Genomic DNA, 20,815 nt, shown 5'->3' with positions numbered 1-20,815 from the left:
ATTTAAATATAGTTTGATCATTTTATACATTTGTGCTTTTAGATAAAGCTGATTAAAAATACAGCATTTCTCCTTCAAAGTAACTTTATCTTTCATTAAGCAACATTTAATCTAAATTTTAATTAGAAAAGGAAATGTCGTGGTTATAAAGAAGAGATTCCTTTTGTGAGAGCATTGTATGCTTCTTCCTTTGTGTAAACTCCAATTTATATAGCTCACTGAAGTTTTAGACTTTACTCAATATGTATCTTGCTATTATGATATATTTATTGCTAGGCATCTTACTGACAGACAGCATCATGTTTGGGACTTCCCTGACTCCGTTTCTATTACAACTATTGAGTATGAGACCAGCCTGCTCTACAGAGCAAGTTCCAGGCAGCCAGGTTACAGAGAGAAACTCTTCTCAAAAAACAAACAAAAAAGTCTGGATACTTTTCTAAACAATTTGATCATTTTTTTTTGACATTCTTGTGATGATGTTGGTGTTGGTTCTTTAGGGAAAAAATTAACTAGCTAATAGGTAGGTTTTTGTTTTGTTTTTCCTTTTTTCGTCCTTAACACCCTTATCCTTCACTTAGATTAGGGACTCCAAGATAACTGCATATAAACACTGACGAAGAGATTCTTATATTGATATTGGCTAGTGTTTTGATTTGTCTTGTCAAACCTACAGCCTTATACATGCTGTGCAAATGCATTACCACTGAATTACATTTCTGGTCCACTAATTTGTTTTTTGTAATTGCTTTTGGTTTATGATATAAAGTCTGGTGTCAGTTTACAGGGGTCTACTTTAGGAGAGTTTAATTTCTTAGTGCAGCCTAGAACACATTCCAATGTTTGAAAGTGAAGTCCTATGTGATTCTTTCTTTATCTGTCTGGTTTCCAAACTGTCTCCATGACCCCTGCTGTTTCTGAGTTTATCTCCATTCCAAAGGAATTTTTCTTCAGTTATGAATAACTAGATTTGACTTCATGTGACACTGAGTTGTTAGGGAGAAATCATGTCCAGGAGCCTTCCAGGCTTTGCTGGATTTGCTGCTAGAGGCTTGTCCTCACAGCACATCAGGAGATGGAAAAATGTAACGGGACTTGTGTAGTGCCTGTGCAATCTCTTGATAGTCCTTCAAAAAGCTAAGGACTTTTCCTTAGAAAAGCTAAGGGCCAAACCACACCTCTGAACTAAGGTTCGGATGACTTTAGGTAGTTAGCCAGCCACTGTAGACCTGTGAGTGTACTGTGTGACACCAGTCCAGGGGAAACAACAAACATCAGATGCTCATCCCAGCTAGAGAGCTAGTGACCACCGAGTCCAACTTCATGAACCGGTGTGTTGACTGGAGTTATGAGAGGTTCCTTAAAGGACCAGGGATGGTTCAGAAGCACCTACGTCATCTAAAGGCCACCCCAGCATGCCTGACACCTCAAGAAAGCTCTATGCTCGCTCAGCAGGTCAGAGAGCCTCCTCAGTGGTCATTACTGTTTCCTTGGTGACATTATCAGACAGTTCTTTATGTTGTAGATGACAGACTTGATATAGAACTTTCAGGTAACTTGTTTTCTGTCACAAAACCAATGAAACTCACTCACTTTTTTTTTTTTTTTTTTTTTTTTTTTTTGTTCCAAAGTGAAATTGTAGTCAGATGTTGGTGATATAAATGAGATGGCACATGATCTGATTTCCAGTTAATGACATCAGTTTCCAGTATTGGGACATAAAGTAGGGCTCTTTCAAATCTAGAGACACAGACAGTTTTTCCTTTGCCTCTCTAATTTCCTCTTATTTGAATGTCATTGAGACATCTCCTCTGAAGAGTAGCTTCTCAGGACACTATTTCACCGTCTGGAGTTGTATCCAGATATTTTTATATTTATTTATTTAAATTTTTTAGAACACTTGAGGCCTTACTTAGCTAAGGGTGGTCCTCAGACTCTGTAGCCAGTGATGGCCTTGACTGTTTGGTCCCTCCTGCCTTAACTTCCCACTCTCTGAGATGACTGGTGTAATCCCATCAGCACACCCAGTTTATACATTGTTAGTGATTAGATCCGGGGATTCTTGCAAGATAGGCAAACACTCTACCAACTGAACTACATTCCCATCCCAAATGGTGTTTTGAAACAGGGTCTCACATGGCCCATTTTCATTTTATCTTGTAGCTAGGACTAGTTAAATGTTCCATCACCTTGTTCAGAACAGTTTCTGAGGAATCAAGGATAGCTACGTTTTTTTTGTGCATAGGTACATTTACTTATTTGCTTCCAATCCTTAGAATAAGGGGAAAGTTAAAATTTGGTGGGTAGAGAAGGATTGTGAGGAGGCCTGAGGCTGTTAAGGTCACTGAGAAACCCCATGCATCCTTGAGGATAATCATAGGCTGTCACATTCACTACTAGAGTTGGATCTCTGTCCTTTCCTGTCCCTTCCTACCTCTGCCCAGGGCCAGAAATCTCTACCGCTGCAGGCTTTGTGTTGCAGAGCCTGTCTTGACTCCATTCACTGGGACACAGAGTTGGCCATCTTTCTAGCTATCTGTAAGAAATAAAGTGAGACCTTACATTCTGCAACAATGCCAGAAAGGTGGTTATTCTTAAAACTGACCAGGTACTTTCTGCTTTCTTTATTTGTCCAGCTGTAGAGCATTTTGTTTGGTTTGTGGCTTTGGTAGGCACGTGCAGTTTTCCCAATGTGACAGTGTGCAGTGAAAAGTTTTACTCACAATAGACATATCCAGGAAGTTGATCTGTATCAGGAAGTTCATTCTACCTTATGTACCAGACATCATTATGACAGCTCAAGACATTCAACAATGGGGTCACTTTGAGCTCTACCTCAAGGATTTCACATCCTTAGACTCTGGCATGAAGGGGTGTGCACCTATGTGTGGGGAGGTCAGATCTCTATGTCAAGTGTTTTTTATTTTATTTTACTTTATTTTATTTTAATGTATTTATTGAAAATTATTATCCCAGAACACACTACATGGGCTCTACCTTACTTTATGAGACATGGCCCCACTGAGTGTGGAGATCTCGCTTTCAGCCAGACTAACTGGCCAGCGAGCTCCAGAGATCTACCCGTTTCTTCTGCCCCTTCAGGGTTGGGAATCCCAGGTGCCATGCTCCAGCTGTCTTCATTGTAGATGTGATTCTGGCCCTTACACGTGTAGGGAGGTAGTTAGTATTTTACTGCCTGGCTCATTGCCCTTCTTGTCTATTGCTTTGAGAATGATGGAGCTGGGAAGATGGGAGTCTGGAAATGAGGTAGGCTGAAGTCTCAGGCAAGAGCCAACTTTATTCAGAGCATCAGACGATTTATTCTCTGAGAGTTAAGAAGAGTCACCCGAGTAAAGTGTACAATCAAAAGGCAATCAAAGTGTCAAAAAAGGTGTATAACGGCAGCTAAAGTAAACTCTCGCCTATCCCATAGACCTGGGAGGGGCTCAAAAACACATTTCAGGGACATTTCTGTCCTTTGAAGAAACTGAGGTTGAGAGACTCTTGTCTGGTTTTCTTACAAACAGTCAGGACTCCCCTCATTTGACTACATTCTTGGACCATGTTCTGACACTGTCATTGTTTTAGCAGGAATATATATTTGATGTTCTGTCTGTGGAAGGTAAATTTCATTTTTGATTTTTATTATTCAAGTGTACATATTAAACCTATACTGAAAGGAACACACACATACACGCACGCACGCACACACGCATGTATATATATACTTTTGCAATCTATTAACTGTCCACAAGTCAGCGGGCCTATAATAGTGCTCCGTGTTGCTTGGATCCAGCAAAGAACAAAAATTATTTTTGGAGTGGATGAGAAAGACATGCCATGAAGAAAGTAGATGGAAGACATTCAAGGGGCCGCACAATGCTGCAGATGCGGCTCAGTTGGGAGAATGCTTGCCCAGCATGCAGGAGGTCTGTGTTCGGTCCCCAGCACAGCATAAAGCTGGGTGTGGTTGTGATACTAGCACTCTGGAGGCAAATGTAAGCCAATCAGGAGTTCAGATCATCCTCAGGTGCATAGTGAGTTTGAGGCCAGTCTGGGATAGAGAAGCTCCCATCTCAAATGAATGAGTGAATACATTAACCAATAGCTTTTTCCATAATGAAAAAAGAGAACCAACTCTCTGGAAGCTGTCCTGTGACTGCATGGACCCTGTGGTACACACACACACACACACACACACACACACACACACACACACACACACAGAGTTTTTCTTTTCTTTTTAAAGAAAGAGTCAACAACATATAGCCTTAGAAGGTTTCTGGGAATGGTAGCCTGGGGTCCATCTCCCATGTAAACAAACAAAAAAATTCAGTTTCTTAAAGATGGCATTAAGAAAAAGGAAGAATGTTAATATTTCATTGTTCACCTTCCCAGATCTAGGTGACTCCATTTTTACATGTGTCATGAGACTCTGAGAAACCCTGTGGTTACATTGTTTGAAAATGAGCTGTGTAGAATGTTCTGGTCTGGGAAGGTGACAGGAATGAACTGTCATGCACCTTCTTCATTCACTGCTCTTGATGTCTTATTTTAGATATTGGTTATAGGGAACATTGAAAAGCTAGAAAACTCCTATATGATGTAACTATTTGCGTGTCCTGCTGCCTTCCTGTTCTCGCCCGCATCCCTGTATCTTTGCATATATGGTCCACATGATGATCTCTCTGTGGACTGTGTGCCTGCGGGACTTCAAATGCAGAGGGCCGAGTCTTTCCCATTTCTTTTCTTACAGCCAGTTATGAAGGGTCAGAGACAGGCTCCTTCTCATTTGTTTGTTTGTTTATTATTTATTTGTTTATATCCCGTTTCTCCTCTGCCATTTTTATCTCTGTGCCACGTCCTTCTAATATATTCTGGGTGGGAGTGTTTAATTTTTTTTTTATGTGCCCTTGAAAACTACGTGTGACTGTTTTAGACGGACATTACTGACACTGGTCTATCTCTCCCCTCCTGTCCCTCTTGATGTGAACTTGTGGCCATGTGCCCTCTGCTTTGTTACTTTTAATTACTGCCTTGGACTGTCAGAGAACCCCCTGCCTCAGAGGACACAGTGATGAATATCCCCAGGCAGATAATTGTGCTGTGTATAAAGTGTTTCCCTCCTGGGAGACCCTGTGCATCTGCGAGCTAAACTGCAGTTTAGATGCACAGCTAGTAGGCGCTCTGAGCTGCAGCAACTGAATCAGCTTACGTTTCTGGTAGCGGTTCATGTTTCTTGCGAGACCATCTGATCTCAGGGTATCTATCTAGCTCCTGTGACTTGTCAGGTATGTGTAAAGTGACATCTCATTTTGATGTGCATTTTTTTTTTTCCTGCCCAGATAAAACTTGGAATATGTCTCCATGGCTTTTGATATTTAGATAAGCACATTACAATGTATTTAACTATAGCTATTAAGTTGGATCATATGAGACCAGCAGTAGTTATCTACAATAACAGAATAATCCGCAAAGATATCTTAGTGGTTAGTGTGTCTGCCTAGCATACATAAAGACCTGGTTGGCTCCTTGGCACTGCATAACGCAAGTGTGGTGGTACACACCTGTAACTCCAGTGTGTGGCAGGCAGAGACAGGAAGATCAGGAGTTCAAAGTCAACCTTGGCTACACAGAAAGTTCAGTTCTAGCCCACGATGCTTGAACCTCTCTCAAAGTCTTAAAACAAACAAAACTAAAAAGCATAGCAAAATCTGCAGTTTCATTGTTAGAATTATGGTTCTTCTGGCTTTTTTAAAAATGTAAATAATGTTTTAAGAAATATGTGTTTAGTACTTCTTTATTTTAGTTTGGCTTCATACATTCTTAAAAGAAAGATAACTAAATTAGAGAATGAGCATCTTACAGCTATTGCTACACAAATCAACCATTATCTATCTAAAAGGCTGAAGTCATTTGCATCATGTACCATTTATATGTTATATAGTGATTATACTGATTTGCTGCAACCTCATTAGCACAAAATAGTCCCATTTAAACTAATATTTTAATAACTGGAAACCTTACCATGTTTTTCCTTGTATTACTTGATTGCAGCAAGTATTAATCATTTATTCTGGTGATCACAGATGTACTGTACTTTATGTGTGTGGTCCATTTTTGCCTACAACCTATTTTCCTATTGGTATCATTTGGTTTGGTTTGGTTTGGTTTTTTGAGACAAGGTTTCTCTGTGGCTTTGGAGCTGTCCTGGGACAAGCTCTTATAGACCAGGCTGGTCTTGAACTCACAGAGATCCGCCTGCCTCTGCCTCCCGAGTGCTAAAGGCAAACACCACCACCACCGCCTAGCTCTGCTCTCATTTTTATCTCAATTTAGTATTGGATTTTCATATAATGTAGATATAGTCTGTCTTAATTCCTCAAAGTGAAATTACTCTTGATGCATGATTTATCCTTCAGATGACAATCAAAGCAAAACTCATGATAAAAAAGAGAAGAAGATGGTGGTTCAGAAGCCCCATGGTACCATGGGATACACTGTAAGTATGATTGGGGGAGCTTAGGTGACTTTTGCCACTGTATTGCACAAGCATATTGTTTCTCCTTGACTTACCTGGCTCTTTAACTATACTCTGAAGTGGTTTATGTGGTTTCTCAAGACTTGTTTTAAGTCATTTCTTTTCCCACCATGTTTTCTCCCTGGTACAGCTTCTGTCATTCCATTGATTATCAGCCTTCCTTAGGATTGTCTGGAAGGCCATGCAGGTGTCCACTTCCCTCACCACTCCATGCACACCCTACTGGAACCTGGTTTAATAAGATGAACTTTCTTATTTAGAGGAGGAACATTTTCAGTGAAGGATGTGCTGGTAGCTTTGTTGCTCCAAACAAACAAATGACTTGAATTGATTCCAAGATGGCTATGACCATCAATTGTAGAAGATTCTCCCAGACATCTTCTTTAAGATCCAAAGTCATCAGTCTGTTTCTTGCTTAACATATTGTTTTAGATCTCTATGTTTTCTCCTCCTCAAAGAAGCAATATGATCAAGTATTAATACAAAGCAGGCTCTCACTCTTAAACTCACCTTCCCTGTTCTCCATGCCCATTTCTACTTCTTCTCACCACCCAGAAATTCTAGATCAGGTCTCATTCTCTCATTTATCAATTAGTCATTTTAACACTGATCACTGATATGCTCTTTCAAATGTCTATCTTGTGCCTTAACTCTTTGATTCATGAGGAGAAACTAGACCCTTTTTATGTTGTATTCTTGGCACTTGCCAGGGAATATGCTTCCATATACTTGGAAGCTACAGATGAACAATACTGTGCCAAGTGTCCTTTGCCATGCACTTGCCTATCCCATTATGGTAATGAAGTCATTAGCACAGACTTCATACTATCTGAGCGTACAATTGTAGCTCTATTTAAATTCATTGCTGAGAGGTTCTTTGGCATCTCAGAAGGAGTTAGACATTGTTGCCCTCGCTTGACTATGCTTCTTATAAATCCCTTTTTAGATTTGCTGTGTAGAAAGTCATGCAGCCAGTGAGTGGCAGTCCTGGAACTCAAAGCCAATCCTTTGGTTCTAGGGTCTGGTTTCTCAATCTACATCTTGTATTGATCCTAAAGCCTGAAAACCTCTGGGATCGGATGTGTTTTATGATAGTACCAAAAGGAAGTTAGAACTCTGTTAGTGCAGGGTAAACACCGAAGATGAGGGAGCCCAGAAATGAACTGAAGTTAAGATGCTTTTGTGTGTAGTTTCATTGAGTGTTGTACGTGAGACAGGCATGGGGGTCACACCTAAAACTCTTAGCCCTTGGCCAGCTGAGGCATGAAAGTGGTTGCCAGTTTGAGGCAAACTTGGGCTACTTAGTGATTTTTCAGGGTGGAGTGTAACTTTATCTCAATGCAAACCCCAAAACCAACAGCAACGTCGAGCAACCACACTACAAGAAAGGACAAAGAAAAATTAATCACCCTCTTTCTCATGGCACATCTGGATGGAACTGCTACTTTTTCATCCACTGCTATCATGAATCAGTTGGTGTCATTTATTGAAAGTATTTCTGCTTTTCTTTATTTGTTGTTTTGTTTTCACCTTACATACTGATGCTTGTTCATTTAACTGTTGCAGGCTGGAAGCCAGGACACCCTCAACTCCATCGCACTGAAGTTTAACATCACTCCCAATAAATTAGTGGAACTGAATAAACTCTTCACACACACTATTGTTCCAGGCCAGGTAATTAATTATTTTTATGTTTAATATTACTTTAGAATATTTGCCTTCTTTTTTTTCCATATTAAATGACTTAGAATTGGTGCCACAGAATTGTCTTCTGAACTATCTGTAAGAACTAAGACAACTTCATCTCCTTAGATCTAAGAATTCTGAAGGCTTCTTAATAGAAATAGTTCATAGATTTGAATTTGGGAAACGATTAGCACATTTATCACAATCATTAACTTAGGTAGGAAACATTTCTTGGGGTATCAAGAGGAGTTTTAAATTGATACACAATTTGTTCCCTGTCAAATGTAACACAGATTTTTTTTTTTTTTAGAATATTTAATTCTTATTTACAATTGCAGTTTTGTCCACTCTTTGGTAAATTTAGAAAGATTTTTTTAAAAAAAAAAAAAAATCTTAATGTGTACCATAATTGTCTATCCACCAAAGAAAAAGACATTGAGAAAGATAAAGACAAGAAAACCAATCTACATTGTCTTTCAGGATTTTAGTATCTTATTTGTCATCATAAATAAACTGGCAAATATATAATCCTGCTTCTTTAGCTAGATACAGTACTCTCTATGATACTATATTCTGTGAGTTTTTTCACTCCAAAAGTACATTCAACCAATGGATTTAAATAGTTTGGATATTGAAAACACATCACTGAGGCAAAACACAGCCTTATCCACAGAAACACTGGGTCTTGTAAGCACATTAGGTTCCATTATTGACTTACTAGCACATGCATCTCTACATTACCAGGATGTCCAATTCTTCCTGAGTAGACAATGTTTTCTCAAATACAACTTTAAATAATGTTGTCACTATACTTTGTATTTATTTTCATTGTAATGTATGAAGACAATAGACACTCAAACCAGCCACCTAGTAGTTAGTATTTTTGCTCTTCTGAAAAGGGGAAATTAGGACACCCATAGTATCAGGTAATTAACTAGCAAATGAACTGTAAATTTATCAGAAATTAGTACACTCTTTTCCAGAAAAGTAGGCATGTTAACCACTTCCTTTCGGACTTGTTTTATAATATGGGGGTATTTCTGAATAATGTATACCTGACCCATGATGGAGACCGTAGACAGTACTTATTAAGTCAAGGCTAAAGATTATGTGCAAACTCAGTAAAATAATTTAGGGTGGAGTGTGCTGACACACACCTGTAATTCCAGCATCTTGGAGATAGAAAAAGGAAAATCAAAAGTTCAAGATTGGGTGATGGTGGTTTACACAGACAGATCTCTGTGAGTTCAAGGCTAGCTGGGTCTACAGAGCTAGTTCCAGGACAGCCAGGGCTGTCATATAGTGGAACCCTGTCTCAGAAAACCAAAAACAAGGAAGAAGTTCAAAGTCATCCTTAGGTTCATAGGGAGTTTGAGACCACACTGGGGTAAATGAGACCCTGTTTAAAATCTAAAAACAAATAAATAACAATAACAATTAATTTAGGATGTTTTGTATGTTTTTCTGGGTTCTAATGAGTTCTTTTTTTTCCCTTCTGTGTGTGGGGGTGTGTAAGTACGGGTGCACGCATGTCAGTGTGAAAGGACCTTTTGGGGAGGCAGCTCTCTCCTACTTCGTTGGTTGGGGCAACATTGCTCTTGCCTCTATACTCTTGCTCTGCTGTGTATCAAGACTACCTGGCTTGCAGGCTCCCTCGTGGTCCTGCCTCCCATCTAGTTAAGAGTGCTGGGATTGTAGATGTGACGCTGCATCTGACTTTTGTCATTGGTTACAAAGCTTGAACTCATGAACTCAGGTCATCATGCTTGTATAGCAAACACGGAGCCATCTTGCCAGCCCCCTGAAGTGGGGTTTAAGAAGGAATGCTAACACTGTTAGTGCGAGACCAATTGTTAAATGGGCTTTAAATTCTGTCTATAGCAGTTGAAGGTCGTTATTTGAAGATTATATTTGATTCTATGCCAAAATGTAGCTGTTTCATTGAAAGAATATTGAAAGACAGTATCGTAATACCAATTCAGGAAGCAGACTGTTTTGCAGCAGAAGTTATTATACACTATTTAAGATAGTCTTATGGATTATTATATTGGTTCTGTTTTATGCAGTTCTTTATGCAAAGCCCATGCTACTTTGGCTCTCGGGCCTGATTGAAAGTCACTGGCCTGGACTTGCTCCTTTCTGCCTAACAGGGGCATTATATTTTGTAGTCTGCGTTGCTCCTTTTTTTTCTCCTCATATATAATCAGTATTAATAATGCATTTTAGATTTGGAGTTTTCAGGTTATCAAAGCTGGTAAAGTCTTTGCAGTTATATAGATACATATTTATATGAGGTATAAATTGGTATAATAAATATATTTAATATATTCATAGATAATACAATAAATAATATATTTATATGTATAAAACACACACACATATGTATACATATACACATAAACACATGTACGCACACACATACATATATATACAGCATACATGCATACATACATGCTGAAGCTGAAGTACTGGCCCCAGGTATTTCAGGTAAGGGATACTCAAGCTGTATCGGTCTCCCTCCTGGGAAGTGAGACTAACTTCCCTCCTTCCTTCCCAGTTCCTATTGTTTAGGCGTCACTGGCCCTGACAAGATGCTCACCTGTCCTGCAACATCAGTGTTCTGCACCCACTGTACTGTGCCCTTTAATATTGCTTAGCACAGTTCATGTGTGATTCAGAAGACCCCATATTGCTTATAAGTGAAATGGAAGCTTTGGGTCTTACCGAGGCGCTGAGTATGATGGGCAGATGTTTGAGTTCGCGAAGTATGAACTAGGGAGTTGCCTGACTTTGACCCTCACTCAGTCATGCTCTCTTACCTATAGGTCCTGTTTGTGCCAGATGCCAACTTCCCTTCTAGTACCTTACGGCTGTCATCATCCACTCCTGGTGCTACTGTCTCTCCGTCATCATCAGATGCAGAATACGACAAGCTGCCTGTATGTATGCTAGCACCTTACAGGCTGGGATTCATTTCTGTTAGTGGTAGAGATCAGTACACTGTGTTCTTAAAAAATTACATCTGAAAATTTCCCTAAACAAGTGAGGCTAGGGATGTTGTCATCAGTTGAGAGAATTCATCCTCTCCCAGCACACCTGTTTACAAAAGGTCTCAAAGATAAAGGTGCATGCCTTTTCCAAAGCTGAATTCCCAGTCGAGTACATTGTGCTTTGCCAGGGAATTGGAATCCATGACGTAGTATGCATTTATTCATCTCGAATATTTTCTAAGATGTTTAAAGAAAGAGTTTTAGGGGCTCACATGTATTTTTCTATCTCAGTTTGAATCTGGATACTTATCAGACTTACCTCTAATTTGGGAAGTAGAAGCTTTCAAGTCATATTGATGCTAGTATTGTTAGCATTGAAAATGATGTGAACTGCATCATGACTTTAGTTTTCTGATTGTTGGTATGTACAAAAGTAATCCAACTTTTAGAGAATTTCTGAAGAAAGTTATGAATATTCTCTGCGTAGAGTCAAGAATTTATACCAGGTTACAAATAGTAGAGAAACTTTTGTGTGTGCTACTTTTGAAGGACATGTATCATTTTCCTTTTCAATGTCTGAGGAAAAGAGGGTATAACATACTTATATGTAAGCTGTTTTGAATAGGTTAATTTTCTTTTCCTAATTTTGGCCATTTTTGCTTTCATAAGGATGCTGACTTAGCAAGAAAGGCCTTAAAACCCATTGAGAGGGTCTTGTCATCAACCTCTGAGGAAGATGAGCCAGGTGTTGTGAAATTTCTCAAAATGAACTGTCGCTACTTCACAGATGGAAAGGTATGCTCTGTGACAGGTTAACAGTCAGGGAATCTAAATAGGCTTGGACATTTCTGGAAGGAAAACTCCATTAAAATATTTTACCCACAGTTGAAGTGCGGAATTTGACATTCATTGATTTTGTTGTTGGTTACTTGACTTTTTTCCCCATTGAAGGAAATATATTCACTAAATAGAAATATATTTTTGTTTTCTGTGTTTGCTTGCTTTGGTTTTGGTTTTTCTTTTAAATGTTGGGCCTTTGGGGGGGGGGCTGCTGCAGGGGCAGAGGGTGGATGTGGGGGGTGGGGAGATAAGTAGGGCAGGGGTGAGTAATGGGAAGTCTACAAAGAATCAATGAAAGTTAAAAAAGAATTTAAGGAAAAAGAAATATGATCCCTTGTGATCTTGGATTTATAGGACATTTTTATTTTAGCTTCTGACCTGTAAACTGTTAGGCAGATACATTTGAGTTGTACAGCAAATACTTGGATTTAAATACTAACTTTAATACTTGCTAGTTAGGAAACATGAGGAAGGTATTTGAAAATCCTTGTTTTCTAATTTCCCCACCCATAAAATAAGAATGACACTAAAATTTAACTGTTGGGTGACACTAAAAAGAGATGATTTGTGTAATGAGCCTAACCGCTAATCAAAAAGGAGACGTTTTTAACTTGTGTTGATGTTGGTAATGTTATCATTAAATACTGTTTCAGTTGCATCATGCTTTTAGTTTTTAGATTGTTGGTGTTTAAAACAGAAATCCAACTTTTAGTAAACTTCCTTAGAAGGATCTATATTAATATTCTGTGCATAGAGTAGAGGATTTACATCAGTAAATTTACAATAGTAGAGAAACTTCTGAAAACAAAAATGAATGATTCCTCAACTGCAAAACAATTCACAAGATAATTACAAGACCGGTCAAAGCTATCAACTGACTTAGCTGCCAGAAATCTCTCCTACCATCCCTGATGGATACTGTCGTCCCGATCTGCAGGCGCTCTAATATAATCTGATAAAGCTTCAGATTTGAAGATCTGCAGGCTACTGCCTAATGTCTATAATAGAGCTGTGCAAACTAGAACTGCAAATTTTCCCTTTTGCTGTTTATATGGAATTTTGCTGAGGATGAGACCTGTGATTGTCTTAGACAAAAATATTAGCTCGTCTTCAGCACCATCATTCTGTTTTCCCATGAGAGCCACATGCTAGAGATGGTGAAGTCTTGCTGTTGGGAGGATTATAAGGCAGTATGTCCTTGATCATGAATGGGGTTAGGACAGTCTGTTATTTTTCTGACAGAGAAATGGGGACCCATGACACATGAGTGTATGAAGCAGGGTGACAACACAGGCTGTGTGAGCAACAGGGAGCTGTCACTGTCTGCTGCCTCCCCAGCCACCAGCATTGGATCTTTCCAGCATATTCTCTAGCTTTGCTAGCATAGATATGATTGGCACACAGGAGACGGTGGCTCACAAAGCCAGTGGAAGGGCAAAGTAATTAAAGATGCTATGTTGGGCAGGGTGATGGGAGATGTCATTTCAGAAGAACTTTGGATGACTGTCCAGGTAGCAAGATGTCTCTGTCATTTATTGAGTTTATATACTATCCTTCTGTGGTCTTTGATTGAGTTGAAGACAGATAGTTATGGTTCTAGTTTTCCTTAGTTAGGATTAAAGATAAGTTACATGTAAGACTTTAGACTCACAAAGATAGGATAGATGATAAAATATTTTCTTTAATTCCTGATAATGTTAATGGACTAAATATTGTTAACTATAGTTCTTATTTGATAAGTGTTTTGTTATATATTTTACTGTCAAAGTTAAAGACCTTTTTATTTAAACAGAAAAGAGGAGATGATAAGAAATGTCATTCTATAAATATGATTAATGAATAAAGCACTGTTGGCCAATAGAGAAGCAAGATAGGTGGGACTAGGAGAGGTGGAGGATTCTGGAAAACATAAGACAGAGTGATGATGTGATCTCAGGAGGAGAGGATGTGAGTCTGGCATTCTTGGTAAAATATGACCATGTAGAAATACATATATTGGTAATTATGCGTTAATATTTAAGACAGAGCTAGCCAATAAGAAACACTAGTAACAAGCCAACAGCTTTGTATCTAATACAGAGTCTCTGTGTGTTATTTGGGGCTGACATGGCTGTGGGGATCAGGCTGGCCGGAAAGTGCTCGTAACAGCAGGGAATGTTTTTCTATCCCAAGTAATATCTCCTGTTTCTTCCTTCTGCAGGGTGTGGTTGGCGGTGTCATGATTGTCACTCCAAACAATATCATGTTTGACCCTCATAAGTCTGACCCCTTGGTTATTGAAAATGGGTGTGAAGAGTATGGCCTCATTTGCCCCATGGAAGAGGTGGTCTCCATTGCCTTGTACAATGACATTTCTCACATGAAGATCAAAGATGCTCTGCCATCGTAAGAACCATTTCTCCTTTTTCGACCAGGAGCTGTTGAGATCTTTACATAGAATTTCAAAGTGAGGGTATATGCAGAGGCTAGGGCATTGTGAAAGCAAGGAACTGTGTTGAGGGAAACCAAAAGGTGGAGAGATTTTTGTGTTGTGAAGCTTAAACAAATAAATAGAAAAATGGGAGGTGCGGATGATTAAGGAAACTTGCACATCCAGATAATAAAGGAAAAAAATTGTTGCCTGAAATGTACTTGGAGAAAAAGAGGAGACAGAGAAAAACAGAGGAGAGAAAAGAGGGGGTGAGGGAGAGAGGGGGTGAGGGGTTACCAGCTAAAAACATCCTTTCCAGTGTTTTGTGTTGGGGGGGATAGTTAGTGGGCCCAGCTGGCTCAGAAAATAGGAAGGGAACAACTGTGAGGATTATTGACCCTCATTAGTCGCTTGGCTAAGTCTAGAAAAACATTAATTAACAGCTGAACCAGTTGATGCCATTGTATACTTTGCGCCAGCAGGTGCTTGGCAGCTGCGAGCTTAAAAAGCAGATGGTTAAATTAGTCTCACGTGGGGAACTGGCAGCTTGGATTGGGGAGAGGAACAAAAATGGAGAGGTGGGCAAGGTTAGCTGGGAGGCTAATTGGGATGCAATTGAGTATATTTGCAGGTCATTCTTCAAGAGAGGGGAGAAATAAAGGATCTTGGATGTTTATGGGAGAAACTTTGGCTTGTTAATCAAGGATGTGAAGAACTGAGATCTTTCATCTGTAGGGCATCTCAGTCTTTAATCTGTTAGATGAAATTCTGTGTTCCAATATGGTAGGATTCTCTATCACACTAAGTTGTTTTTCCCTGAAATTGATGCATCTTCAGTATTTTCTGGGATGCTGGTATTAGGTCATCCACTTAGTATATTCTCATGACTATAGCACAAACAACTAGTAACAACCATATTTTGGCACAGGCTCCTAGAGGCTCACTTGAATGCTTATTAAATTGAAGAATGAGTTAAAGCTTTGAAAGCCATCTAGGAGAGCCTAACACTTTATATGAGCTTTCATTTCTCATTGGGAAAAGTCTGGGCTTTCCATGTAAATGACTTTCATAATATAACTCCAGGGAGAAGGTCTACTTGGGACTTAGTTACTATATTGGCATGATCGTTTATTTTAAAGCTGGAGTGGATAAAGTACCACTGGTGCTTTTAGAAAGCATCCTTAATCCTGAAATTGGAAGTATCCCTTTTAGAAAGGAGGTTTGTATCTCTGTGAACCCAGCAGAGGTGCTACTACTGTTGTAGGTAAACATGCAGGGGTTCTTGATATAGGGCCAGCCATCCTAAAATGTATATTTTTCTTAGCCAAGTGTAGTGGTGCACTTTGTAATCCTAGCTCTTGAGAAGCCTAGGAAGGAGGGCTTTAAGTACAAAGTCAGTCAGGGTTACAAAGTAAACAATCAAAATAACATCAATAAAAAGCAGTAACAAACTACCAACCTATCCAGGCTGTGGTGGGCGGGCCTTTGGAGGCAGACAGATTTCTCCGCAGCCTGTTCTACAATGCTACACAGAGAAACCCAGTCTCAAACAAACAATCTAACTAAAATGGATAGTGTCTTGGCCATTTATTTTGAACTTGAAAGAACACCTTTAGCAAATCTTTTATATAATTCAATTCTGGGTTGTAAGCATCTCTTATTAAGGGCAGTACCTAACTATATCTCAGGACAATAGGTTTTGTGTAAGAAACCAGTTGTTATATCGTTATTGGTACAAAATTTAAAATGCTTTAAAAACTCATGCAATATTTTAAGAGCTTCTCTATAAAATTTCTGTAGATCTTTAAACTATAAGGCCCTGTTACTTCCAGTAATAATGGAAGTTAACTTTTGTTATCGCTCTTACTAGTAATAGGGCTTTTTAAATTAGAAAATGAGTAAGTGTAACTAGAAATAACTGGTTTTACGTAAAGAAGCTGTGACATCAAGTGGCCTTTCAGAATTCTGCAGTTGATTTCTACTATTTTATAACCAAAAAAAAAAAAAAAAGAAAGAAAGAAAGAAAAAGAAAAGAAAAAGGGAAACATTTGACTTCTTAAAAAAATTTAATAATTGAACCAAAAATTGTCCCTCTCCTTTACCCTTTCCTTCATAAATATCAAAAACATTGTTTCATATTGAAAAGTCTTGTGGGTACCATCTCCATGCTTTGAATGCATTCATGTGTTTTAGCACAAGGCACAACTCACATGGTCCATCCATTTGCCATTCCTTTTAGTTTTGACTTGTATTTTATTTTGTGATCAATCTCTTGGTTTCATTTTCTTATTTTGAAATCATTTTAGCATGAATTTAAGTTGTACTATAAGTTTTGGTTTGAGTTTTGTTTTGTGTTTTTCTTTTCCTCCACTTTGTTTTTGGTTTTATTTTTAACATTCCATGTACATCCACCATTTTGCCCCAACAGTGACCTACCTCAGGATCTTTGTCCTCTGTACAGGCCTGGAGAATGGGAGGACCTGGCTTCAGAAAAAGATATCAATCCATTCAGTAAGTTCAAGTCCATTAACAAGGAAAGACGACAGCAGAATGGGGAGAGATCCCTCACCTTAGATCCCAAATCAGTGGGCCCTCCTGAGGAGTCAGCAGAATACACTCGGATGAAGCCCTCAGACAGCTCCGAGTCATGGAAACTAAAGAAACTGGAACCTTCCAAGGGGACAGCCAGTGAATCTCCCTCCATGACTCAGCTCAGCAAGGGACCATCTGATACTCATGCTGCCTTGGAATCTACAGCCAAAGAAAACTCCCTTTTGGGAGAAGATGATGACTTTGTTGACCTGGAGGAACTTTCTTCTGAGCCTGGGAGTAGGATGGACAAAGGAGACCCCATGAAGGTACACCCTTCCTACGACCAAAAGAAGAGCGAGTCCCAAACAATCGTGTCTGCAAAGAAAATGCAGGTGCAGTCATCCCTGGCCCTTAGGGGGTTAGAGAGCGAAGCCGAACTGAAGGGGGCCCTAGACTTGGAAACCTGTGAGAAGCAAGATAAAGTGCCAGAAGTAGACAAGCAGTCCGGATCCCCAGAAAACCAGGTAGAAAGCAGCCTGAAGATCCACGAAGATCTGGATAAAGTTAAACTCATTGAATTTTACCTAAATAAAAACAAAGAAGGCTCACAGCTGTCTGAAAATATACAGAGGTCGGAACTCAATGACAGCAAAAGGGTGGAGCCAGGAGGAATAGACATCACGCTTAGTAGCTCTCTCCCCAAAGCAGGTGACTCCCCACCTGAGGGTAACAAAGAGCCAGGTACAATCTGGATAAAAGAGAGGGAGACCCTGAAACTGGACCCTAACGCAGAAGAAAATGTGATCAACAACAAAGAGGCTCTGGATTCTTTGAAATCATCTCTGGACAAGAGCTGTCAAGGTGCACAAATGGATAACAAATCTGAGATTCAGTTATGGCTGTTAAAGAGAATTCAGGTACCCATCGAAGGTAAGCTGTTGTTTGGTTGATTGGTTGGGTTTGGGTTGTTTGGTTTGTTTTGGGGTGTGTGTGTGTGTGTGTGTGTGTGTGTGTGTGTGTGTGTGTGTGTGGTATGTATGTATGCATGTTCCCATGTTTGTGGATACATGTATATATTATATATGTGGCGTATGCATACGCACATTGAAACCCTGTGTTGTCTTTTCATGGTTCACCTTATTTACTGAAGTTAAGTGTCTCTCTGAGCCCAGAGCCAGGCCAACTGAACATCTTGCCCAACTCCATTCCTCCCTATTGCTGGGGTCATAGACAGGCCACATGCTTTCCTAGCTTTTATGCTGGTTCTGAGAATCTGACCTTGAGTCCTTATCTTGCACTGTAGGTATTTTATACACTGAGCCATCCCCAGCCTTCTGTTTTGTTTGGGGGACTTTAGGTGGGGGTTATTATTTTTGTGGTTATTTAATACCTTCATATTCTGTTATATAATTGCCTTTGTAAAATATGCACCTTTAGTAACAGTAGAATAATTATTTCAGAGTGTTGTATTCTCAATAGAATATACCCTTGCTGATAGCATTAATGATTGAGGTAAAATTTTGTAAGACACAGTATGTATTTAGAAGATGAACTAAATGTAGATTTGTATTTCAGAAGTATTGACTCTTTCAAATAATTTTTAGACCTTAAATGCCTAAATCAAAACTGCTTTTTATTAGAGAGAGAGGGAGAGAGAGAGAGAGAGAGAGAGAGAGAGAGAGAGAGAGAAGGACTCACTGTGTACCCCTGGTAGAACTTTCTATATAGACCAGAGCAAACATGGAACTCAGCTCCACCTTCCTTAGCCTCCTGAGTGCTGGGATTAAAGGTGTGTGTGCCTCCATGCTCAGCTGAAAATGCGTTTGAGAAATTTCAGTTCTAAACCAACCAGCACTGTAGTAGGATGAGGCCTTACTCCTTACTGTTCATTGATATGCGTGCTTATGAAGTGATATGGTTCTTCATGACTTTTTCCTGTCCTTGCGGTTTTTGCTGAATTTAATATGTAGCGTGCCATATGACACCCACTGACTTGAAATGTGCAAACATGTTGCCCTTCTGTAGCAAAGGAAGTCAGATGCTTCATTAGGTTGATGGGATGTTGCTGAATCATGTTTCTGCCCATTGCCAACCCCTCTTTGTAAGTTGAGAAGTTTTACTGTCTCCCATACTGTCAGGATTGAGAATCTTTTTCATATGTGATTCAGATATACTTCCCTCAAAAGAAGAAAAGAGCAAGACCCCACCCATGTTTCTGTGCATCAAAGTGGGAAAACCGATGAGAAAATCCTTTGCCAGTCACACCACTGCCATGGTTCAGCAGTACGGCAAGAGAAGAAAGCAGCCGGAGTACTGGTTTGCTGTTCCCCGTGAGAGGTGAGCAGAACCAAGAGCGTCCACTGTCAAGGGTTCGGTTGTGCGTGGACCGCTTATCTCCAAATGTCTATTTATTCTTCAATAAGAGATTTTTCTGAGTTACAGGGGTTTGTTGTTTTCTACTTCTAGAAGGGTGCATATGACCATGTTGGCATAGGTACAATATGCTGATCCACTGTCATGACCTCCTGCCAGGTCGATTTTCAAATGGACAAAGATGGTAACTCTTAAATATCTGAAATTAGAAATGCTCTTCTGGTGGGAATAAAGGAGCGGGGTGGAGCCGATGCAGTCTCTTAAGTGCAGTAAAGAGACAGGACTGATGCTCGTCTCTACAGTGCCTAAGTGTGTGAGAGCTGAAGAGGCTAGGACCTTCTGAGGGATGTGCCCGTGACTCGGCCGCATGAGAAACACAGCATGAGATCCCCAGGGTAGATAGTGGCGGTAATGCCTTTAAGGAATTTGTGTTTTTATTTGTTGGGGAGGGGTGTTTTTAAACTGGTAGTTATGAGTATGAGTTATGAGTATGATATTTATACATGCGTCTACAGTCTGCAGTGATCAAACCAGAGTAATTAGCATATCCTTCACCTCAAACAACCCATCATTTCTTTTTGGAGGGAGCATTTGCAAACCCTCTCTTGTAGCAGTTTTTAGATGCAGAATATATTTTTGTAAACTCTCACCATTTCCACTGTGCTATAGGTCTCTGGACTTTATTCCTTTTATCTAACTGATTTTGTACTCATGAACTAAGTTCTTCCTCTAGCGCACACCTGTCCAGAGTGTGCATGCTGTATTTTCTAATCTGCCTTACTTCACTCCCTAGGCTCATCTATGTTGCTGCAGATCCCAGGCCTGTGTTGACTTTATGGCTGACTAATGTTCTTCTATGCGCATGCCACATTGCATTCAGCCATTCATCTCTGGCTGAACACTTAGGTCAATGCTGCATCTTGGCTATTAACAAATCAGTTCTACAGTGAGCATGAGAGTGTGGGCAGAGCTTTGTTTCTGAGTTATCACCAAAGAGGAGATGTTATTGGTTTGGGGACAGACAATAGTGGCATAGACATTCTTCAGCAGTGTACTACTAGTGACATGTTTGTAGAATATAAAATGGGAGTTTTCAAAGAAAATTAGAAAATACTCTTTTTTAAAAATTGATTTATTTTTGTATGTGTGGTAGAATAAAAAGACTTACAGAAAATAAATGCAAACAACTGTACTAATTTTGCCTCTGAAGCCCACACACCTACTTGTCTAGACTGGTGATCAGGTATCATCGAGATAGGTGTTTGATGAGTAAATAGTGAGAGCTCCCTCGTTCACCTTCTGTAACATGAATTCTCACAAAGCCAAATGCAGTCCTAAGCAAGGCCACACTTGCTTATTACCCAAAGTGGTAATTCTCATCAGGAAAATTGCTTCATTTTAATAAATGATAGCTTAATGTGAAAATAATGGGATTTTAATGAA

The 20,815-nt window shown here is 39.5% G+C and overlaps 1 protein-coding gene across 2 annotated transcripts in view; it reads left to right on the top strand.

The window, feature by feature from the left end:
• Positions 1-20,815, top strand: part of Ncoa7 (nuclear receptor coactivator 7) — a 133,916-nt gene that overhangs the window by 76,115 nt on the left and 36,986 nt on the right. Inside the window, exons 4-10 of one of the 2 annotated variants that reach the window (XM_051175485.1) lie at positions 6,423-6,502; positions 8,108-8,215; positions 11,053-11,166; positions 11,887-12,012; positions 14,258-14,442; positions 16,896-17,929; positions 19,168-19,336. In XM_051175485.1, coding sequence (XP_051031442.1) covers positions 6,423-6,502; positions 8,108-8,215; positions 11,053-11,166; positions 11,887-12,012; positions 14,258-14,442; positions 16,896-17,929; positions 19,168-19,336 — 1,816 coding nt within the window. The remainder of the gene's footprint in view (positions 1-6,422; positions 6,503-8,107; positions 8,216-11,052; positions 11,167-11,886; positions 12,013-14,257; positions 14,443-16,895; positions 17,930-19,167; positions 19,337-20,815) is intronic. The other variant, XM_051175487.1, reaches the window with a different exon arrangement.

Source organism: Phodopus roborovskii, unplaced genomic scaffold (genome assembly GCF_943737965.1).
Source record: "Phodopus roborovskii unplaced genomic scaffold, PHOROB, whole genome shotgun sequence".
Lineage (NCBI taxonomy): Eukaryota > Metazoa > Chordata > Mammalia > Rodentia > Cricetidae > Phodopus > Phodopus roborovskii.
This window is presented reverse-complemented; position numbering and strand designations above follow the sequence as displayed.